The sequence below is a fragment of the Petromyzon marinus genome, unplaced genomic scaffold, assembly GCF_048934315.1.
Source record: "Petromyzon marinus isolate PM22_M1 ecotype Great Lakes invasive population unplaced genomic scaffold, UKy_Petmar_22M1.pri1.0 PM_G_Scaffold_167, whole genome shotgun sequence".
Taxonomy (NCBI): Eukaryota; Metazoa; Chordata; class Hyperoartia; order Petromyzontiformes; family Petromyzontidae; genus Petromyzon; species Petromyzon marinus.
This window is the reverse complement of record NW_027422725.1, coordinates 236,710-258,384: the sequence shown is the minus strand read 5'-3', so window position 1 is coordinate 258,384 and position 21,675 is coordinate 236,710. Positions and strand designations below refer to the sequence as shown.

The following is a 21,675-nucleotide window of genomic DNA, read 5'->3' as shown; positions in this document are numbered from 1 at the left end:
GACTCCTAAACATGGATTTCTCTTTTTCTTAGTTCTTTCGGTAAAGTCACGTTGAAGGGAAACAATAAAATAATCAAATATATATATAAAACAATAAAAATTCTTACGACGTTTCGACCATAACACAAACGGTCGTCATCAGGTGTGTCGGTTTGCATATATTTATTTTTAAACGGTGTATTTATTTATAAAAACGTTAGCGCCACACGCAGTGATTTGGCAGTATATTTAGAAGGACTAGTCCATCTATGTTCTGAAAAGAGGAGGGGGGAGACGAAAAATTTTAATGTATGCTGTCTGAAAGCCACTGTAAGCGTGAACAATCAATTAAGACCTGAAATGGTTTATCAAATCTTTCCAATGATTGCTAAGCCAGAATCCATCTTCTCGGTTGAAATTGTCTCTGTGCTTGTATATGTGGATAGCCTCATGAACGAATCTCTCATGGTAGCCAGATGGCTTACAAAGAACCTCTGTCTTGAAAAAGTCAATGTCATGTGAGCCTACTGAATTATAACAATGATCTGCCACGGCCGAGGTGTTGGTCCTACCGTGTTTAAGGTCTGCTTTGTGTTCACGAATGCGGTCCGAGACATGGCGTTTGGTTTCTCCAATGTAACTACTACCACAGAGGCAACTTAGTTTGTAGACACCGGGGTATTGTATGTCCGGAATCACATCTTTTACAGACGGAACCAGATCACGGATTTTATGTAATGTGTTGAAATGGACCTGGATCTTGTGTTTATTCAAGATTTTGGACATCTATTTTGTGATCCCCGCAATGTAGGGTAAAGTGATGGTTTTGAAAGGCTCCTCAAGTGGGTCCTTCTTCATGGTTTGAGTGATAGCTATGCGGATTGTATAGTCGGAGTAACCATTAGCCTTAAGAGGTTGGTGTACGTGCTTGAGTTCACTGTCTATGTGTTCCTGGTCGGATATGCATTGGACTCTTTGATACAGAGTCTTGATGAGAGAATTCTTCGGTGATGGATGGTGGTGGGAATCCGGCTTCAGATAAGCATCCGTATGGGTAGCTTTCCTGTAGACAGAGTGGCTCATTGAACCATCAGGTCTCTTTTTAATTAGGACATCCAAAAAAGGTAGCTTGCCATCTTTTTCGACTTCCATGGTAAATCTGATGGCTGGGTGTATGGAATTGATGTGGTCGAAGAATTGGTCTAGAGCAGGCCGGCCATGTGGCCAGATGACAAAAGTGTCATCCACGTACCTCTTCCATAAGGTTGGGCGCAGAGTGGCAGTCTGGATGGCGTCAGTCTCAAATTTCTCCATGAAAATGTTAGCTATAACCGGAGATAGGGGGGAGCCCATTGGGGTGCCCTCAGTTTGTTTGTAGAAAGTTCCATTCCAAGTGAAGTATGTATTGGTTAAACAGTGTCTCACCAGGGGGGGTACCTCAGTGTTTAGTCCTTGATGAACCAAGTCTTCAATGATTGCGATGGTGTCAGGTACAGAAACCTTGGTGAATAAGGAAACTACATCAAAACTGACAAGCAGGTCGTCTGGGGACAGGGAAATACCCTTGATTGTCGATACCAGGTGAGTAGAATTTTGTACCGCAGAGGTGGTTTTTCCAGTGAAAGGATGCAGGATTTCAGACAAAAAACGAGCCAGTTTGTAGGTGGGGGAGTTGATAGTAGAGACGATGGGACGAAGGGGTGTATCTACTTTATGTATTTTTGTTAAGCCGTATAATCTTAGTGGCCTGGCAGCAGAAGGTTTCGACGAAAACTGTTTAGATTGATCAATTAATGCGGTTGAATCAGAAATTATTTTGTTGGTTTGTGTGACGAGGCTGTTGGTGGGATCTCTTTTTATTTTTGTATAACTACCATCGTCGAGTAATTCTTTAATTTTGTTGTTGTATTCTATTTTATCCATGATGACAGTAGCATTGCCCTTGTCAGCTGAGAGGACTACAATATCATCCCTCTTTTTTAATTTATATAATTCAAAACGCTCATCTTTGCTGAGGTTGCTAGCTGGCATCTTAGCGTTTTTGAAGGTTGCAGCGATTTCAGATATTTTTGGCATTGCCTTTGTCGGCTGAGAGAACGACGTTCTCTCAGCCGACAAAGGCATTGCCACTGTCATCATGGACAAAACAGAATATAACAACAAAATTCAAGAACTACTCAACGATGGCAGCTATACAAAAATAAAAAGAGATCCCACCAACAGCCTGGTCACCAAAACGAACAAAATTATCTCTGATTCAACAGCATTAATTGATGAGAACAAACAGTTCTCGTTGAAACCCTCTGCTGCCAGACCACTAAGATTATATGGCCTTCCAAAGATACACAAAGAAGATACACCCCTTCGTCCCATCGTCTCTACTATCAGCTCCCCCACCTACAAACTGGCACGTTTTCTGGCTGATATACTGCGACCTTTCACTGGAAAAACCACCTCTGCGGTACTAAATTCTACTCACCTGGTATCGACAATCAAAGACATTTCCCTGTCCCCAAACGACCTGCTTGTCAGTTTTGATGTGGTGTCCTTGTTCACTAAAGTCCCGGTACCTGACACCATCGCTATCATTGAAGACCTGGTTCATCAAGGACTGCATACTGATGTACCCCCCCTGGTGAGACATTGCTTAACCAACACATACTTCACCTGGAATGGAACTTTCTACAAACAAACTGAGGGCACCCCAATGGGCTCCCCCCTATCTCCGGTTGTAGCCAACGTATTCATGGAAAAATTTGAAACTGACGCCATCCAGACTGCCACTCTACGCCCGACCTTATGGAAGAGGTACGTTGATGACACCTTTGTCATCTGGCCACATGGCCAGCCTGCTCTAGACCAATTCCGCGACCACATCAATTCCATACACCCAGCCATCAGATTTACCATGGAGGTCGAAAAAGATGGCAAACTACCCTTTCTGGATGTCTTAATTAAAAGGAGACATGATGGTTCAATGAGCCACTCTGTCTACAGGAAAGCTACCCATACAGATGCTTACTTGAAACCGGATTCCCACCACCATCCATCCCAGAAGAACTGCCTCATCAAGACTCCATACCATAGAGCCCAATGCATTTCCGACCAGGAACACATTACCAGTGAACTCAAGCACGTACACCAGGCTCTCAGGGCTAATGGCTACTCCGACTACACAATCCGCAAAGCCATCACTCCAGTCATGAAGAAGGATCCTCTTGTGGAGCCACTCAAAACCATCACCTTACCCTACATTGCAGGGGTCACTAAAAAGATCTCCAAAATCCTGAATAAACACAAGATCCAGGTCCGATTCAACACAGTACATAAAATCCGTGATTTAGTTCCATCTGTAAAAGATGCTGTTCCAGACATACAGTACCCGGGCGTTTACAAACTAAAGTGCCTCTGTGGTAGTAGCTACATTGGAGAAACCAAAAGACATATCTCGGACCGCATCCGTGAACATAAAGCAGACTTGAAACACGGTAAGACGAACTCCTCTGCCGTGGCAGATCACTGTTACAATTCAGTGGGCTCACATGACATTGAGGTTCTTTGCAAACCAACTGGCTACCATGAGAGATTCGTTCATGAGGCCATTCACATATACAAGCACAGAGACAATTTTAACCGAGAAGATGGATTCAGGCTTAGTAACCACTGGAAAGATGTGTTAAATCATTTCTGTTCTTAATTAATTGTAATTTTACGATGACCTTCAGACCGCAGCTCTTTCGCCAGCATTGCCTCTTAATACCTCTCACACCACGGTTAATGGTATGGTTTACAACATGGAGTATACTAGGGCTTCGCAGCTGTCTCTCTCCCCCTCCTCTGTTCCGACCATGGACGAACTCGTCCGTCTGAACGGGGCCCGTAGCTATCCGTGGTACGGAAATTTGAGGGTAAGAATCCACCCATTTTTTCACCATATAGCATTGTGATATATAACGACTTATGGTTGGTAGCTTAGCTGATTGGAGAATATAGAGTTTATTGATAACATGAAGGTAATTTATATTTTAGTTTTTATTGGTTCACTATATAGTACTGTGAATAGCTCAGATGTGTAGTCATTTCTGTGACCAGTCACTAGCAAATCACCCAGTTATTTCAATGCTAAATTCGCCTAGTTATTTCAATGCTAAATTCTCCTGTTTGATTTGTACTAAGTGCCTCGGTGAATGTGTATGCTCTGACTTCAACGTAACTATTTCTGTAGCAGTTACAAGCGAATCACTCAGCCATTTTAATGCTAAATTCTATGCTAATCCCATTATCAAGGGGTGCCTCTGCGGATGTGTATGCCTTAATTTAGCTATTTCAATGCTAAATTCTATGCTAATTCCTTTTAACAATGGGTGCCTCTGCGGATGTGTATGCTTTAACTTTTAACATAGCTATTTCTGTGACCAGTCACAAGCTAATCATTCAGCCATTTCAATGCTAAATTTTATGCTAATTCCTTCGTCAAGGCTCTTTGTTCCTCTCACACAGCTTAAAAGCCGTGATCTGAACGTGGCTCTCTCACTCCAGCGCTGTCCTACCAGACAGTCTCGCCCCCTTCACCTGATGAAGGCCGCTTGTGTTGTGGCCGAAACGTCGTGAGAATATTATTGTGTTATTTTATTTTATCAATTTATTATTTTATTCTCATTCTACGTGACTTTACCGAAAGAACCAAAGAAGATAGATGGACTAGTCCTTCTAAATAAACTGCCAAATCGCTACGCACGGCGCTAACGTTTTTATAAATAAATAAATACACCGTTTTAAAAAAAAATGTATGCAAACCGACACACCTGATGACGACCGTTTGTGTTATGGTCGAAACGTCGTGAGAATTTTTATTGTTTTATATATATTTTATTATTTTATTGTTTCCCTTCAACGTGACTTTACCAAAAGAACTAAGAATATGAATTACTCCAGTCACGAAAGCTTTAAATCAAAATGGATTTCTCTGTTAGATGCAGTCATTTGATGCCACTATTTGTGATATCTCAGGGAACACGATGTGACAAATCAAGCATACCAGCTTATATGGAAGAATGTCTCGATTCCAGCTCTCAAATCAACAGATAGACACGATGCTTATATAAATAACCACATTGTACAGCTTACCGACCTGCCAAGGAGTTAACCAGTTCTTTCGATGTCCTCTAGTACACAGGTAACTATAGGCTACAACAGGTGTTTCGTAAAGCCAGTAGATACACCTTTCTGCGGCCCACTTTTCAACTCCCACAAAATCAGCAGCCTGCAATACAATGCAGCGATACGGTCCAATTAACACTTCAATGGCGACTAATGGGAGATGCGAATGGACCGTGGAAGACTGGCCCACAAACTTCAGTTTGAGAATGCAGAGGACTAGAGGGAAAAATGCCAAGGAAATCCCAATCGGATACCCCCCCCCCCAATTTCTCTCTACGAAGAGTTGACGGCGGGGATTTGAGAGGCGGCAGCAGCAGCAGCAGATGGTGGCCGTACGCTTGTGGCAGCGAAGCCCCGAGTAGCCGTCCCTGCAGGTGCACACGCCAGGGAGCCGCGCAGCGCCCGCCGTTGACGCAGCCATCTCGGCACAGCGCTGTTCGGGGGGCATCGCCAGAGGCGCACGGGAGGAGGAGCCTTTATCCGTCGGCAGAATCCTTGCATCGGGTAGAGCTGCCCCAGACATCGTCGTCGTCGTTGTCGTCGGCCGCCAAGTGATCGGAGTGGTGATGATGACGCATTGGCGAATGTTCGTGCGTGTGTATGTGGTCACAACGGTGACTTCCTGGGCCTCAATTATGTCGGCGCAGACTTAAATGAGTACCTGGTGTGCTGTGGATACAACGTCAGCATTGGGGCGACAAAAGCGGCTTTGGGGCCGTCCATAAATGACGTCACGCGATTTTGGACGATTTTTGACCCCCCCCCCTCGTCATTGTCACAAATGTCTGACCCCCCCCCCCAAAAAAAAAGATAAAACATCTTCTTTGGTCTGGTAGGACAGCACTCCAGCGCTGTCCTACCAGACAGTCTCGTCCCTTCACCTGATGAAGGCCGCTTGTGTTGTGGCCGAAACGTCGTGAGAATATTATTGTGTTATTTTATTTTATCAATTTATTATTTTATTCTCATTCTACGTGACTTTACCGAAAGAACCAAAGAAGATGAATCATTGCAGTCACGAAAGCTTTAAATCGAAAGATAAAACATGCTTCAAATCGCTTTAAACTATTGTCATTGTAGTGCGTATTTATTGTGCCGCTGCACTCTGATGTTGTAGGAGAAAACATTTATTAACAAGTCTATTTAATTAAGTGGAACGTGTTGTCTATATTTATTTAAAGTTGCGCATTTTGATGTGACGTCACATTTATCACCCCCCCCCCCTCGTCACGCATCGTCACAAATGTCTGACACCCCCCCCCCCCAGGTGCGTGACGTCATTTATGGACGGCCCCTTTGGCGTGGTGTTGGCCACACCACCTACTCGATACAAGACGTACACAAGCTGAAGAATCAGACTGGCGAACGAGAGGCACAATTGAAATAAATACATCGTGACACGGTTGGCATAGATGAGGTGAGAAGGAAAGGAGAGCACCCCATACCTCTGAAGAGTGGCATAACCTTTCCTATCATAGGGGCACAGCTGACAGTAATTCTAGAGGAATGGGATTATATTATTGCTGTCTCTGAGAATCGCGCTTCGTGTTTGATCGCTCTCATCGGATAGGGCGACCTGAAAAACTGGCGGTGTACTTTCGGGTTACCAGAGCACAGAATGCAAGCTCACATTCACTCGGGTAAGATGGGCTGCAAGCACAGTGGCCAGATGTTAACTATCTCGCCTGGTATACAGGAGGTCGTTGGTTCGATCTCGACTGATGCCTGCTGCTGTATATTTGGATGTTCTCCCCTTGATCGTGTGGCTTTTTCTCCGAGTCCTCCGGTTTTTCCCTCCCAATTCAGAAGCATGCGTTTGGAGTATTTGGCTGCTAGAAATTTTCACACGATAAGCCACTTCGTTGAGCTATAATTTGTGGCCAGGTCGCTTCTAAAAAAAAAGAGCTTTATAGCTCAGTGGGCCCCGGTAAAATAAAAAATAGTTTTAATTTAGTATGAGAACGCAACATTCTCGTCGGCAATGGCATAAGACAGGAGGCGGCAGTGTATACGTGGTGCATCTGCATTCGAGGCTTAGCCAATTTTCACAGCCTCAGATCAATCCACTGCTGGATGATGCCTTTCCCCATATTATATGGGTTGCTTCACCATACTGCACCACACTGGTCAATGCGGTTTGTTTGAAGGGGTCCAGATATCACTTCCAATTCATGTTATAGTCATTCCCTGTAATCGAACTTACAGTGAGGGAAAAAAGTATTTGATCCCCTGCTGATTTTGTACGTTTGCCCACTGACAAAGAAATGATCAGTCTAAAATTTTCATGGTAGGTTTATTTGAACAGTGAGAGACAGAATAACAACAACAAAAATCCAGAAAAACGCATGTCAAAAATGTTATAAATTGATTTGCATTTTAATGAGGGAAATAAGTATTTGACCCCTCTGCAAAACATGACTTAGTACTTGGTGGCAAAACCCAGGAGTGTCCCACTTTTGTAGAGGAAACCTTTACAGCAAAATCATCAAACACCCACCACCCCCACCACACTACCGTTCCCAAAGTCCGCCGAGTGGAAGGTCATGGCAACGCAAGAAAGTCGACTGATCTTTCACGAGGCCAGGACTCCCCACGCCCGTGTCTGAGGGTTCTAAGGTCAACTGTAGTTTAGATTAACAAAAATATCTGAATGCAACTGCAACTCACAAAATAACAAAATTAACCCAGAATGCACCAAATCTCGTCAGATCTTTGAAGCTCAACCGGGGAAGAGCCTGGGTTTAGTGCTTAATTTGAAGACTGTCTGGGAAAAGCAGACGTTTTATGCCTTGCGCTGCAAGTTGGCCAACAGATGTCGGTGTACGGTGACGCTTTTTATATTCTTGGTTCTTTCTGTAAAGTCACGTAGCAGGGAAACAATAAAATAATAAAAATATAAAACATCTATGCAGTTGTCGAGTGTTACCCCCCCCACCACCTTTCGTATGCACAGGTAATCTCCGAGTTACTCCGGTTTCCTCTCACGAGCCAAACAAGCTACAAAGGAATTGGTCGAACATCTGAACGCTGGAACTTCATGAATACAAAATCTCAGAAACAGTCAGGATTTCCTGAGTAAATGAACGGGAAAAAAATATTCTGACAGTATTATTATTATTATCACCCACGGATGCGCATGTGAATGCCGTTTTGTCAACAGCGCTGGATGCAGCAACAATACGTTCCTAACCTGAAGCTACGAAAAACCTCCCCTATGCATTAAGTGCCTGGCATGAGCAATTCACATTTTTCAGATTCCGTATTCAAAGATCGCACGTGTCCAAAACCAACGGCGCCACGTTCAAGTTGAAACCGGTTCCTTGCGAAGCCTCGGGAGGTACCGGTGGGGCGAGTGGGAGGACGTGTCTCACGGTGGGCCCCCCCCGACCCCAAACTCCCCCTTCTCTCTCCTCGCCGTCCGTCTCGATTTCCACCGCGGTTCTAGTTTCTGTACCGTGCCGCAATATCGGACCACAGCCTCTGCATGTCCTCCAGGCCCCTGGTCCAGAGCTCGCGTAGCTTCACCCAGCCGGTGCGCGCCGTTATCAGCAGGTAGTCGGCGTTCTGCGGGTATCGCAGGATCGTGTAGCGGGCCATGACCAGCGACTGGCAGAACCTGCGGGGAAAAGTAGACCATGTTGTTGTTGTCGCCGTTGCTGTCGTGACGGTTAATATCGTTTGTTATTCAAGAGGGTTTTTGCTGCCGACTTGTTGATCGGCTGGGATTTTAGCGTCCAGGAATTGCAGCCATAGTTGGATCAAGTCTCGTGGTCAGCAGCAGAAGTGCCAGCAGAAGGAAAGTCGCTGTCTTCATCTTCCTCGTCTCCAGCAGCAGCAGCAGTGTGATCAGCAACATGATCGTAAACAACATCGCTATGAGTGTCTTTTCTATAATCATCATCACCGTCATCAGCAGCATCCGTAAAAGTGCTGTTAGCAACATCATGGTAATCAGCATTATTATGTCTTAACTGTTACTGATCCCCCCCGTTCACCAACACACATTAACCAGCATGGTGAAGTATGGTCAACTACCGCGACGATCGACATGGCATTGGCAAGACCTTCATTCATCATTGGTCTGATGAAGAGCTTTAAATAAATAATAAAGCACGTTTCGATTTAAAGCTTTCGTGACTGCAATGATTCATCTTCTTTGGACTGTCCTACCAGACAGTCTCGTCCCTTCACCTGATGAAGGCCGCTTGTGTTGTGGCCGAAACGTCGTGAGAATATTATTGTTATTTTATCAATTTATTATTTTATTCTCATTCTACGTGACTTTACCGAAAGAACCAAAGAAAATAAAGCACTTTTTTTTTGCCGCACAATCATCGAGTTTATCGGATTCTCGCCAGACCTGGATTAATTCTCGTTACGCAACCGCCACAGGTTTTTGAAGCCAACGTTTCCCGATGCGGCCAACGGCGATCCGGGCAGACCCGACCCGAACTGCCCCGGCCCCCCTCCGCTCTTACCTGCACGCCACCAGGAAGTAAACGGCCCTCCTCTCGTCCTCGGTGAGGGCCTGCACGCTCTCGTAGCCGGCCAGGACGTGACCCCCGGCCTCCATCGCCTCGCCGCTCTCCACCATCATGTACATGATGGCTATGGCCAGGTCGTACACGTGGTAGCCGAACATCATCGAGTTGAGGTCCACAATGCCAGAGACGCGGTGCCGCGGCGCTCCCTCCGCCGACTTGGGCCCCTGCTGCTGCTGCTGCTGCTCGCTTCCTGCGGCCACCTCCTGCACCAGGATGTTGTCGTCATTGAAGTCACCATGGATTATGCCTGCGGCGAGGGGGGAAAACGTCGAATTTGATTTCGTCCGTTGTCTTTTATTGTTGACCGTCCTCCCCTCGTCGCCGTCGTCATCGTTCGTGCCCGTGACGTTTTTATTCCGGCTGCACGATTGGGGTTGCGCAAGCCGCGTGTGCGAGTCTAAGAATGGCCCCCGCAGAGTCTCAGTGAATCACCAACTTCTTCTCCTGCCTTCAAAGGCACAGAATTACAATAACCCACCAGCGTCGTACAACCCTGCACGGGGGCGAGATATGGAGCGGTGTGTAGTGGTATGCACACCGCATCACGAGCCCTTGATTCCCGGCCATGGAGAACATCACTGATATCTGAACCAGTCCTGGGATCCTACCTACATCCTCACCGACCAGCATGGTGAAGGTGGCAAAACAACCCCCATGACCCTACACAGCCTGGGAAAGCCTTCGTCCAGATAGTGCATTGACAAAGGGCTGTACATTATTATTAAGAGTATATGTGTAACAAAAACTGTTGAACACAATTTAGCATGCATTGAAAAATGATTTGGTAGTCTGAATGTAATAACCCTGTCATTTGATTTCACCTGTGATCAGTGTCTGTGCGAGTGTTCCCCATTACATGCATGCCTTGTAATGCATCTGTGTATGCTGGGTAAAAGTAATCACGTAAAGCACATTGCAAAGAAAATGCTTGCCACAAATGAATCACAATACCTTGCTGATCTCGTCAAGCAGCATAAACCATCATGCGAACTCGGGTGATCCTCGCAGCGGCTTTTGGCTAACCATCGAACAAACAAAGACGGTCACCGCATCGCGCGCTTTCAGATGCACTTCTGCGGCCGTCTGAAAAGCTCTTCTTTCCGATATTAGGAAGGCACTGGAGCTATGCACTTTTAAACCTAGATTGAACACTAATTTATTTTTGAACTGATTTTTTGTGTTTAGTTTGTTGTCCTTCCCCCGCACCTCCGATTAGCACGGTTGGCTACGTACGGTGCAAAAGAAGTTCAACGTACACACGTACGCGGCACCCGTCGTGGCTTCAAGGCCTCGTCGGTGGCCTGAAGCGCCCCTCGCCCCCTGAGGCATGGAGCTACGTCCCGGGTGAAGCTGCGAGGCGAGCGTACATCTGGTAAACTTGTGCAGGTTGGGTTGGATCTCCTCGCGGAACTTGGCGATGACCTCCCTGACCAGACCCTGGTTGGGGTCGCCGTCCAGAGTGAAGAGGTAGGACTCGAGCAGGTGGGTGTTTGATAGGTTCCAGATGAAATCGTCTCGTTGCAGGGAGTGCAGGAACGGGTGCTCAAACTATGCAGATGTTTAAAAACGAAGGCGGTAAGATGACAAAAAATGCAATACGAGATTAACATAGCATTGGCCAGTTGAGTACACATGTAAGTTAAAGGCAGCAAAACGTCAAGCTAGCAAAGGATAGTCTTCGTTTCAGAAAAGATGTTCTCCTTGACTTATTATTTTCTCTTCGGTTTTTTTCGGTAAAGTCACGTAGGTAAAACTATAAAATAAAAGAATAAATGAAAAAACTACATTTTTTTTCATTCTATCATTTTATAGTTTTACCTACGTGACTTTACCGAAAAAACCAAAGAGTATGAATCCTTGCAGTCACGAAAGCTAAAAATCTAGACTTATTATGCAGCTGAGGGTGGGGCTGCCCAAGTCCTGCGTGCGGCTGGCAAATGTTTGATTGGTATTTGTGAATAACAGGACACTTGAATGGATCTGAGAAGTAGTTTTGTGAGATCACCTTCTGTGGGCCATTCTCTAACCAGAGGTGATGCACAGAATGAGATGTTTTTTTCCATCTCATGACATGGCACCAATTAGCACAACTCATACAGCCCTTATCAAGGCACTGCCGTATTCAGTGTTGGTCATGTAGGGTGTTTGACCATACTTCGCCAAACTGGTCAGTGTAGGTTGGTGAAGGATAGAGGACAAGGGGGGGTGGGGGGGGGGCAGGACTGGTTCAGATATCACTTGCCACGAATGTTAGCCGTGGCCGGAAATAAAACTCAGGTGGCCGGGTTCGTAGCGCAGTGTGCGCACAACTGCGCCACCGCTCCACCCCGACGCTTGGAATAAAATTTGGGGGGGAAACAACAAAAATACGTTGTTCATAATAAAGGTTTATGGGTTAGATCGCGTTTATTTATAAATGTGTCGTAACCCTCCACCACCCGACACGGCCAATCAGCAAAAAAAAGTGTCACGTTGACAAAAAGACAAATAATTCACTACTTTAGCCCACCGGTGTGTTGAAGAGTGAATCCACATTTACAGTTTGAGTACGACGTTTCGCTGGTAAATACATCCAGCATCATCGGGCAATTAGCCAGAATGGTAAAGCCCTCGCTTGCTCCCGGTTTTATATAGAGCAGCAGGGTGACGTCATCACTTAACTCATATCAGGTGCAGTGATTAGAGGCGGAGGGGGGGGTATTGTAATTATATAATCGATTAGTAATCAGTCATTGGTTATGATTAGTAATGAGTTGTAGATTAGTAATTCTTTAAATCAAAATGTAATGTGTATTATTTAATAATACGCTTCCAGGCCGCACTAAGCCTGTAGCTGTCAGAGCGATTAAAGTTATTCTTGTTCCTCTCAATTTCAATGGATTCTCTAATTAGTCTTTGCCAGTAATAATTAGTTTTACACACCACTGCAACATTGTCAAAATCAATTGAGTGTCCTTGTTGACAAGCATGTTCTGCCACTGCCGACAGTTGTGTTTGAGATAATTTAATATTTCTCTGATGTTCTTTTAGTCTTACGCTGATGTTACGTCCCGTCTGCCCAATGTAGCAGCTGCCACATAAACAATTAATCCGATATACACCTTCTGTTGATAGTTAGGTAATGCGTCTTTAGTGCAAGATACTAGTTTTTGAATTTTGTGTATTGTACCAAATCTTACTGTAATGTTTTGCTTTTGCAAAACACGGGCTAATTTGTCAGTTACTCCTGAGATATATGGAATTTTTATTGTTTTAACAATCTGGTCGCTTTCAGCAGTATTGCTTTGCAATCGTGATTTGGCATTTAGTGCTCTGTTAATTTGAGCATTATTGTAGCCATTCTGTCGTAGTGCGTCTTTAACGTGTTTAATCTCTCTCACTAGACTCTCACCATCTGACACTGTTTTAGCCCGATGTATGAGCATCTTGATAAGAGAGGATTTCTGAGCTGGATGATGATGTGATTCTGCATTCAGATAGGCATCAGTGTGCATTTGATTTCTGTAAACGCTGTGTTATTTTGTGTTTTGCAAAAGCAAAACATTACAGTAAGATTTGGTACAGTACACAAAATTCAAAAACTAGTATCTTGCACTAAAGACGCATTACCTAACTATCAACAGAAGGTGTATATCGGATTAATTGTTTATGTGGCAGCTGCTACATTGGGCAGACGGGACGTAACATCAGCGTAAGACTAAAAGAACATCAGAGAAATATTAAATTATCTCAAACACAACTGTCGGCAGTGGCAGAACATGCTTGTCAACAAGGACAGTCAAATGATTTTGACAATGTTGCAGTGGTGTGTAAAACTAATTATTACTGGCAAAGACTAATTAGAGAATCCATTGAAATTGAGAGGAACAAGAATAACTTTAATCGCTCTGACAGCTACAGGCTTAGTGCGGCCTGGAAGCGTATTATTAAATAATACACATTACATTTTGATTTAAAGAATTACTAATCTACAACTCATTACTAATCATAACCAATGACTGATTACTAATCGATTATATAATTACAATACCCCCCCCTCCGCCTCTAATCACTGCACCTGATATGAGTTAAGTGATGACGTCACCCTGCTGCTCTATATAAAACCGGGAGCAAGCGAGGGCTTTACCATTCTGGCGAATTGCCCGATGATGCTGGATGTATTTACCAGCGAAACGTCGTACTCAAACTGTAAATGTGGATTCACTCTTCAACACACCGGTGGGCTAAAGTAGTGAATTATTTGTATTTTTGTCAACGTGACACTTTTTTTGCTGATTGGCCGTGTCCGGTGGTGGAGGGTTACGACACATTTATAAATAAACGCGATCTAACCCAAAAACCTTTATTATGAATAATATTGGTCGCGAAAGCCTACATGTTAAACTGACTAACTTCTATGGGGAGGATACTTTTCTTAAAACCAGAAAATTGGAGAAGCTCCGCATTAAGCGGATGAAATTGATATCTTCACTGGCGTTCCTCAAAAGGTGCAGAGATTCAAAGGTAATACCAAACGCAGTTAAAATAACACATCACATAAAGTCTTCTAAAGCTAACCAAATACTACACAAAGCTAGCGAATTATTATTAATAGAGAGAATACAGCACAATAGGAGTGAATTATCTTACATTTCGGAATCGCTAAAGCAGTTACACTTAGATATAAGCAATAGTGTATCTATGCATTATTGGAATATAATCGATAACATAACACAACAATCGGCTCATAATGTGTTTAAACTAACAAAAACTAACCAAATTAATACATTTTCTAGACTACATAATAAACAAATCCCTACTGAAAACCAAAAATTTAAAAACAAAACCGTACTGAACTTGACTAACACTGTATTAACCGGTGACATGGTCTCTATCCTTTCTAAAGGCCTTAACTTTGCCGTTACCCCACACACAATTCCAGTGGATGAGATAATTGCTGAGGTAGAATCAGCAGTTAGACTCCTTCCACATAATGAGGCAGAGATGACTAGACATGAGATTGCTAAAATAATTGAGAATAGCAAAGTTCCAAAAGTAAATATTAGCTCTAACGAGGCAAAAGCCTTAAGAGAGCTGCGTGTAAACAAGGATATCCAAATCCTAGCAGCTGATAAAGGCCGCACTACTGTAGTGATGTCACGAGCCGATTATGATAATAAAATTAGAAATTTACTAGAGGAAAGTACCTACATTAAAATTAAACGAGATCCAACTAATACTTTAGAACGTAAGACCACTGCAATAATTGCAAATTCATTAATCCCTAAAAATGAGCAATACCAAATTAAGCCAAGGGCCTCAAAACCACCTAGAATCTATGGGCTACCAAAGATTCATAAAATCGGCATCCCATTACGACCCATAGTCAGTACAATTGGCTCTGCCACATATCAATTAGCAAAATATATAACCCAACAAATACAGCCCTACATCGGTAGGACATCTTCATTCATAAAAAAATAAATTCAGAACATCTTGTGAATGTGCTTAAAGATATTAAACTTACTCCTGATGATATTCTGGTAAGTTTTGATGTGATTTCTCTATTCACTAAGGTTCCAGTGGACGAATCGCTTAAATTACTTGATACACTAGTAAAGAATACCGGTTTACCAAAAGATATTCCGAAACTTGCTGGCCATTGTTTAAATAACACTTACTTCTTATGGAGAGGGAATTTCTTTAAACAAAAGGAATGAGCAGCAATGGGTTCTTCTTTATCCCCTGCTACAGCAAATTTGTACATGGAAAACTTTGAAATAAGAGCACTTGCCTCGAGCACATTAAAACCATCCTTTTGGTTTAGATATGTGGGTGACACTTTGGTTGTCTGGCCACATGCTAAAGATACACTGAATGATTTTCTAAATCATCTCAATGCACAAAACCCGGCCATCCAATTCACCATGGAAATGGAGGTGAATAACACACTCCCATTCCTAGATATTTTGCTTGGACATGGCCTAAACGGTAAAATAACACACAGCGTTTACAGAAAGCAAACGCACACTGATACCTATCTGAATGCAGAATCACATCATCATCCAGCTCAGAAATCCTCTCTTATCAAGACGCTCATACATCGGGCTAAAACAGTGTCAGATGGTGAGAGTCTAGTGAGAGAGGTTAACCACGTTAAAGACGCACTATGACAGAATGGCTACAATAATGCTCAAATTAACAGAGCACTGAATGCCAAATCACGATTGCAAAGCAATACTGCTGAAAGCGACCAGATTGTTAAAACAATAAAAAATCCATATATCTCGGGAGTAACTGACAAATTAGCCCGTGTTTTGCAAAAGCAAGATTTGGTACAGTACACAAAATAAAAAAAAAACTAGCATCTGGGACTAAAGACGCATTACCTAAATTATCAACAGAAGGTGTATATCGGATTCATTGTTTATGTGGCAGCTGCTACATTGGACAGACGGGACGTAACATCAGCGTAAGACTAAAAGAACATCAGAGAAATATTAAATTATCTCAAACACAACTGTCGGCAGTGGCAGAACATGCTTGTCAACAAGGACACTGAATTGACTTTGACAACGTTGCAGTGGTGTGTAAAACTAATTATTACTGGCAAAGACTAATTTGAGAATCCATTGAAATTGAGAGGAACAAGAATAACTTTAATCGCTCTGACAGCTACAGGCTTAGTGCGGCCTGGAAGCATATTATTAAATAATACACATTACATTTTGATGGAAAGAATTACTAATCTACAACTCATTACTAATCATAACCAATGACTGATTACTAATCGATTATATAATTACAATACCCCCCCCTCCGCCTCTAATCACTGAAGCTGATATGAGTTAAGTGATGACGTCACCCTGCTGCTCTATATAAAACCGGGAGCAAGCGAGGGCTTTACCATTCTGGAGAATTGCCCGATGATGCTGGATGTAATTACCAGTGAAACGTCGTACTCAAACTGTAAATGTGGATTCACTCTTCAACACACCGGTGGGCTAAAGTAGTGAATTATTTGTCTTTTTGTCAACGTGACACTTTTTTTGCTGATTGGCCGTGTCGGGTAGTGGAGGGTTACGACACATTTATAAATAAACGCGATCTAACCCAAAAACCTTTATTATGAATAATATTGGTCTCGAAAGCCTACATGTTAAACCAAAAATACGCCGCTTGAAAACCAGTCATTCGATCACTTGGAAGGACTCTCACGTTGCTAATTATGAACAGCTGCGTACGTTCCGAGCAAGTGGGCTCGTTACGTCACATTACACTTGCTTACCGAGAGAAAAGGCTCGCCGAAACTCAAGAGTTTTTTTTTAAGATTGTCGCAGTAAGGGGTTGGGGAAACTATCGCTCCGCATTTCCCAATGAAGTAATTTGCAAGTTATTTCTTTTTTGGCTTTTTACTTTGGCGAATATTCTCATATTCTTGTTTCTTTCGGTAAAGTCACGTAGAAGGGAAACAATAAAATAAAACAAATATAAACAATAGAATTTTCACGTTTCGACTGCAACACAAGCAATCATCATCAGGCGTGAAAACCACAGCAATAATTTTTTTTTTCAAATTTCCTTGTTGTGGTTTTCACACCTGATGACGATTGCTTGTGTTGCAGTCGAAACGTCGTGAGAATTTTATTGTTTTATATTTTTTATTATTTTATTGTTTCCCCCTCTACGTGGTGACTTTACCGAAAGCAACAAGAATATGAATCCCTGCAGTCTCACGTCACCTGTCAAGAGGCGCTCGTGCGCTCGTACCTGCTGCAGGGCTTGGTGGATGCTCGCTGCCAGCTTGCCCACCTGGTAGTACAGGCTGCCATCCACCAGCACCCTGGACAGCAGCACGCCGGGCAGGTTCGTGAGCAGCCGCACGTTGAACTCCTTCTCTCCTTCGCCGCAGTCTGAGAATTCACAGCAGGAGTCGCCACCGAGGTCAAGAGGTCACCACGGTTAGTGAAATCTCACCGTCGCTTCCTTTTGCTGGAACATAAAAAGCTGTTCGGAAGCTGATATCGGAACCTCCAAGGTCTGGCCAAAGTGTCAACTCACCACTTTGCGCCCTGTGTTCATTACCCACGTGCTATACTACACAGGGTCTCTAATGAATTGCTCAACTGATAGCCAAGGCTACTATTCTTTTTTTAGGAAATTAAGCGACAATTTGCTGCTCAGCATTAAATGGTTAATAACAATAATGAACGTGCCAAGTCCGATATATAACGCACATAAAATTCGTGTAGTCTTTAAAACGCCAATCTCTCAAGCAACTTGAAACGAGTATTTCTGTTCCCCCCCCCCCCCCCAAAAAAAATAGTAAATTGGAGTGATTTTTTTCTCATGACTTTCTTTCACGGTACTATTAACGCAGAAATTAATAACACGAACGCATTCCGAAATTCGCATTCCTATATGGCCTTGTTGTCTAAACCGCTATAGCTAAATAAAGCATTTGAGAGGAATAATACCTCGCCACACCCATGCGTAAGGCATCGGCCAAAGTTGCAACGTGGCATGCAACCCTCGTGCCTTAGCGCACGCTGACCGGAACCGCGGGCAATTCGCCCAGGTTCGGGCCAGAATGGATACGTCAGCACACGAGTCTAGCTGAATTCCCTGGGTTCAGCTTGAGCAAATTACTTAGGAGCAGGGTGAATGGGGGCCCATCTGCATCAGGAGGCGACTTTTATCGCTCGTTCCATCACGTAAATATAAGGGTCAGCGGCTTTCCGTGATCTTCGCATTCCAAACACGGCGTTGGGCGGTGATGTCAGCTCACGCGATGAACCCCGAGCCTGGGTTTAAAGGAGCGCTGCTAGCCCAGGCATTATAATCAGAATATGTACTTTTACTGGAGGAATCTGATGAGCTATGAAGCACTTTGCTTTACAAATGTTTAGCAGCCCAGTGTTGTCCCAACTACAGCCCGTGGGCCAAGCCCGAACCACCAAAATTAATTCATTCTGGTCTACAGGACAACTATCCCGCCACGCCTTACAGGAACTAATTAAGTACATGTCTCAGTCAGCAATACTCACTTGAAATTACACACGACAACCGTCGCCCCCACGCCCGCCCCCCAACTGAAAAGTTTGACAAGACCCTCCCGATATTCAGTGAGGCTCTGCTGTGAAAACAAGTGTAACGATGATGATTACAATAATAATAATATTAATAGAAGTGATGCGATGCAGGTCGAAGTGGGTGTGGGGGAGAGATAAGCTCTGTATCGACATGTTTGCATTTCTCTAAATCTCTCCTCTTGCGGATAGATCTTTCTCCTATCTCTTCCATATAAATATCATATTTCTGATTAAATCTCTCTCTGAATGAGTTAAATGATGACATGACCCTGCTGCTCTATTTAAGACCAGGAGCAAGTGAGGGCTTCACCATTCTGGCGAATTGCCTGATGATGCTGGATGTAATTACCAGCGAAACGTCGTATTCAAATATTGTAAATGTTGTGGATTCACTCTTCATCACACCGGTGGGCTAAAGTAGTGAACTATTTTGTCTGTTGTCAACGTGACACATTTTTTTACTGTTTGGCTATGTCGGGTGGTGGAGGGTTATGACACATTTATAAATAACGCGATCTCACCCAAAAACCTTTATCATGAATAAATCTCTCTCATATCTCTACAATATATCGCTTGTGACATATCTTTCCCGTCTATGCTTGTTCATGTAATACATGGTTTTGGTTTGACGTGTTCCCCTTGTCAGCCAATCCGGAACTCGATGCAAAGAGTTTGACGTTTGCTTCTCAGGGTCTCGTGGGAAGATAAGCAGAAACAAAAATTACGATTTAGGTTTTGTAAGTATGTTGAAATTCTTTCGCACCATACGTACGTAGCCAACCGTGCTCATCGGAGGTGTGGGGAGGTGGAACACACTGTGCAGTTGGCGAATGGCGGCGTCGGTGAACTGTACAAACATTATATCTACCAACCTGCAGGTCAGTAGATGAGAAAACAGCAAGTGTGCTTCTGATCTCTCACCACAGATGTTATCGTCTCGTCCGTGTGGCTTTGCTGTGAGCAGTCATTCCAGTTTCATCCCACACACCAAACATTGTTTTTTTAATATATATGAAGAATTTACAAAATATCACAATGTGGACCTTGGGCCAGTACCAACAAGCAGTGCGTTACATCCACCAACCTCACAAAAACTAAAAAGTATGATCCTTTTACATCACTTATCGTCAGTGGAGTGCGACCCAGTATTATACCACCGCCTCATGCTCGGATATTGATCGTTGTCTTTGCAAGTATAAACCAATGCTGTGTTCGTATGATTACTATCAGCCTATGACTAAATCACCTGGAATGTGCCCTATCATAAGATCTGAAAGCTAAGCAGGTTGAGCCTGGATTAGGGCTTCTATGGGTGACAATCGTGCATTAAACAGGCATCACAGGCTGCTGCGTGGTGCTATGTTGTGGGGGCCAGAGTTCAGTTGCAGCAAAATCAATTGTACTGCACTGTACATCTATTAAACTTGATTTGTCACTTTCGTGACTGCAGGAATGACTCTTTGGTTTTTTTCAGTAAAGTCACGTAGAAATAAGAAATAATAATAAAATTACATAATAGCATACGACGTTTCGATTGCAACGCAAGCAATCATCATCAGGCATAGAAGAGCTAAATTTAAGAGAGAGAGAGGAAACATAGAACCGCAGATATATATACAGACACCTAAGTAGAAGGGAGTTCACACAGAGACACAAAGAGAGACACAACGTACGGAGCACAGAGAGATAGGGTCTCTGTGCCGAGGCCTTAGCATGTAGGGGGAGACAAAGGGAGATGGAGACGCACATCAAGTAGAACAAGATTTAGTATTATGTACATCTCTTCTCCAATGTCTCTGCTCCCGGGACCCACGCAGGCGCAGCTCACCGATGCTCTCGAGCGACATGATCTTCCCGCTGATGTTGTCCACCACCTCCTGCATGGGAAGCCCCTCTCCCGCAGGAACCTCATCATAGCCATCTGCACCTCGAGCATCTGCGGCCGCTGGCTGTCCCACGTGTTGGTGACCTTGAGCACGAACTGGCGACCGTCGCGCGCCAGCACGCGGTAGTTCTGGTCGACGTAGCTCGCCAGCGGGCTCACCCCCGCCACGCTCACCCCGTAGAGGCGCTCCACCAGCTCCGCCGCGCGGGACTCGCTGAGGCACGGCTTCTCGTGCTCGCGGCCATCGTCCTGCGGCGCGGCTTGCATCGTCTTCAACGGACAAAACGAGGGCAATCAAAAAGCTTTTGGGTTTTGCGAGTGCACGTTGGCGTTCGCTCCATTCGTGCAGCGCAAGGCGCCTCCGATGAGCACGGTTGGCTACGTACGGTGCGAAACAAGCTCAGAGTACACACGAGGCTACACCCTGGAGGCGCTACGCTTCACGGACAGCCCACAGTAGTTGTCGCATTTACAGAGTTGTGCCGACACACGTGGCATACTACTTATTTAAATTACATCTCCGAGATCTTTAGCATCCGACTGTGAAGCAGACAGTGCGCAATATTTACAGTTCATACACCCACAGCGTTAACCGGGGCGGTCGTGGGACTCGTACCACAAACATCTGCAACGCGCTACCGCTTGGCCATGAAGTCAATCGATCGATCAGCGATCAATAAACACGTCTCTTTGCTCGCATCACATTTAATAGCAACACATTTCACCGAACAGAAAAGCACCACTTAAACATGTCAGATATAAGATTCGTAATAACAGAGAATTCTCCTTGTGTATTTCAGTGGAAATACAGCCAGTGCCTGATAAAGTAGCATTACTGTAACTGGAATTATAACAAGAACCATGGGTTTATGCAGCATTGGGGAGCTGCAGCTATGGCCCACCGAGTAAACACCTTGTCCCGTAAGCACAAAATCACGTGTTCAAATTCCACTGGATGTGTAATTGTGTGAATAATAATCAGGGCTTAATCTGTCACTGAATATTTTCCGGGTCGCTGGTGCGAAGTGGAGTGGGC

General features: G+C 44.0%; 1 protein-coding gene across 4 annotated transcripts in view; it reads right to left on the bottom strand.

Moving 5' to 3' along the window:
• Nucleotides 1-7,413: 7,413 nt before the first annotated feature.
• Nucleotides 7,414-21,675, bottom strand: part of LOC142911115 (hydroxylysine kinase-like) — a 31,707-nt gene continuing 17,445 nt past the window's right edge. For all 4 annotated transcript variants that reach the window (XM_076060181.1, XM_076060180.1, XM_076060183.1 and 1 more), the window contains 5 exons: nucleotides 20,583-20,909; nucleotides 17,433-17,575; nucleotides 11,051-11,231; nucleotides 9,618-9,930; nucleotides 7,414-8,755 (listed from right to left, as the gene is read on the bottom strand). In XM_076060181.1, the coding sequence (XP_075916296.1) occupies nucleotides 8,581-8,755; nucleotides 9,618-9,930; nucleotides 11,051-11,231; nucleotides 17,433-17,575; nucleotides 20,583-20,637 (867 nt within the window). In that variant the 5' untranslated portion in view covers nucleotides 20,638-20,909 and the 3' untranslated portion in view covers nucleotides 7,414-8,580. The remainder of the gene's footprint in view (nucleotides 8,756-9,617; nucleotides 9,931-11,050; nucleotides 11,232-17,432; nucleotides 17,576-20,582; nucleotides 20,910-21,675) is intronic.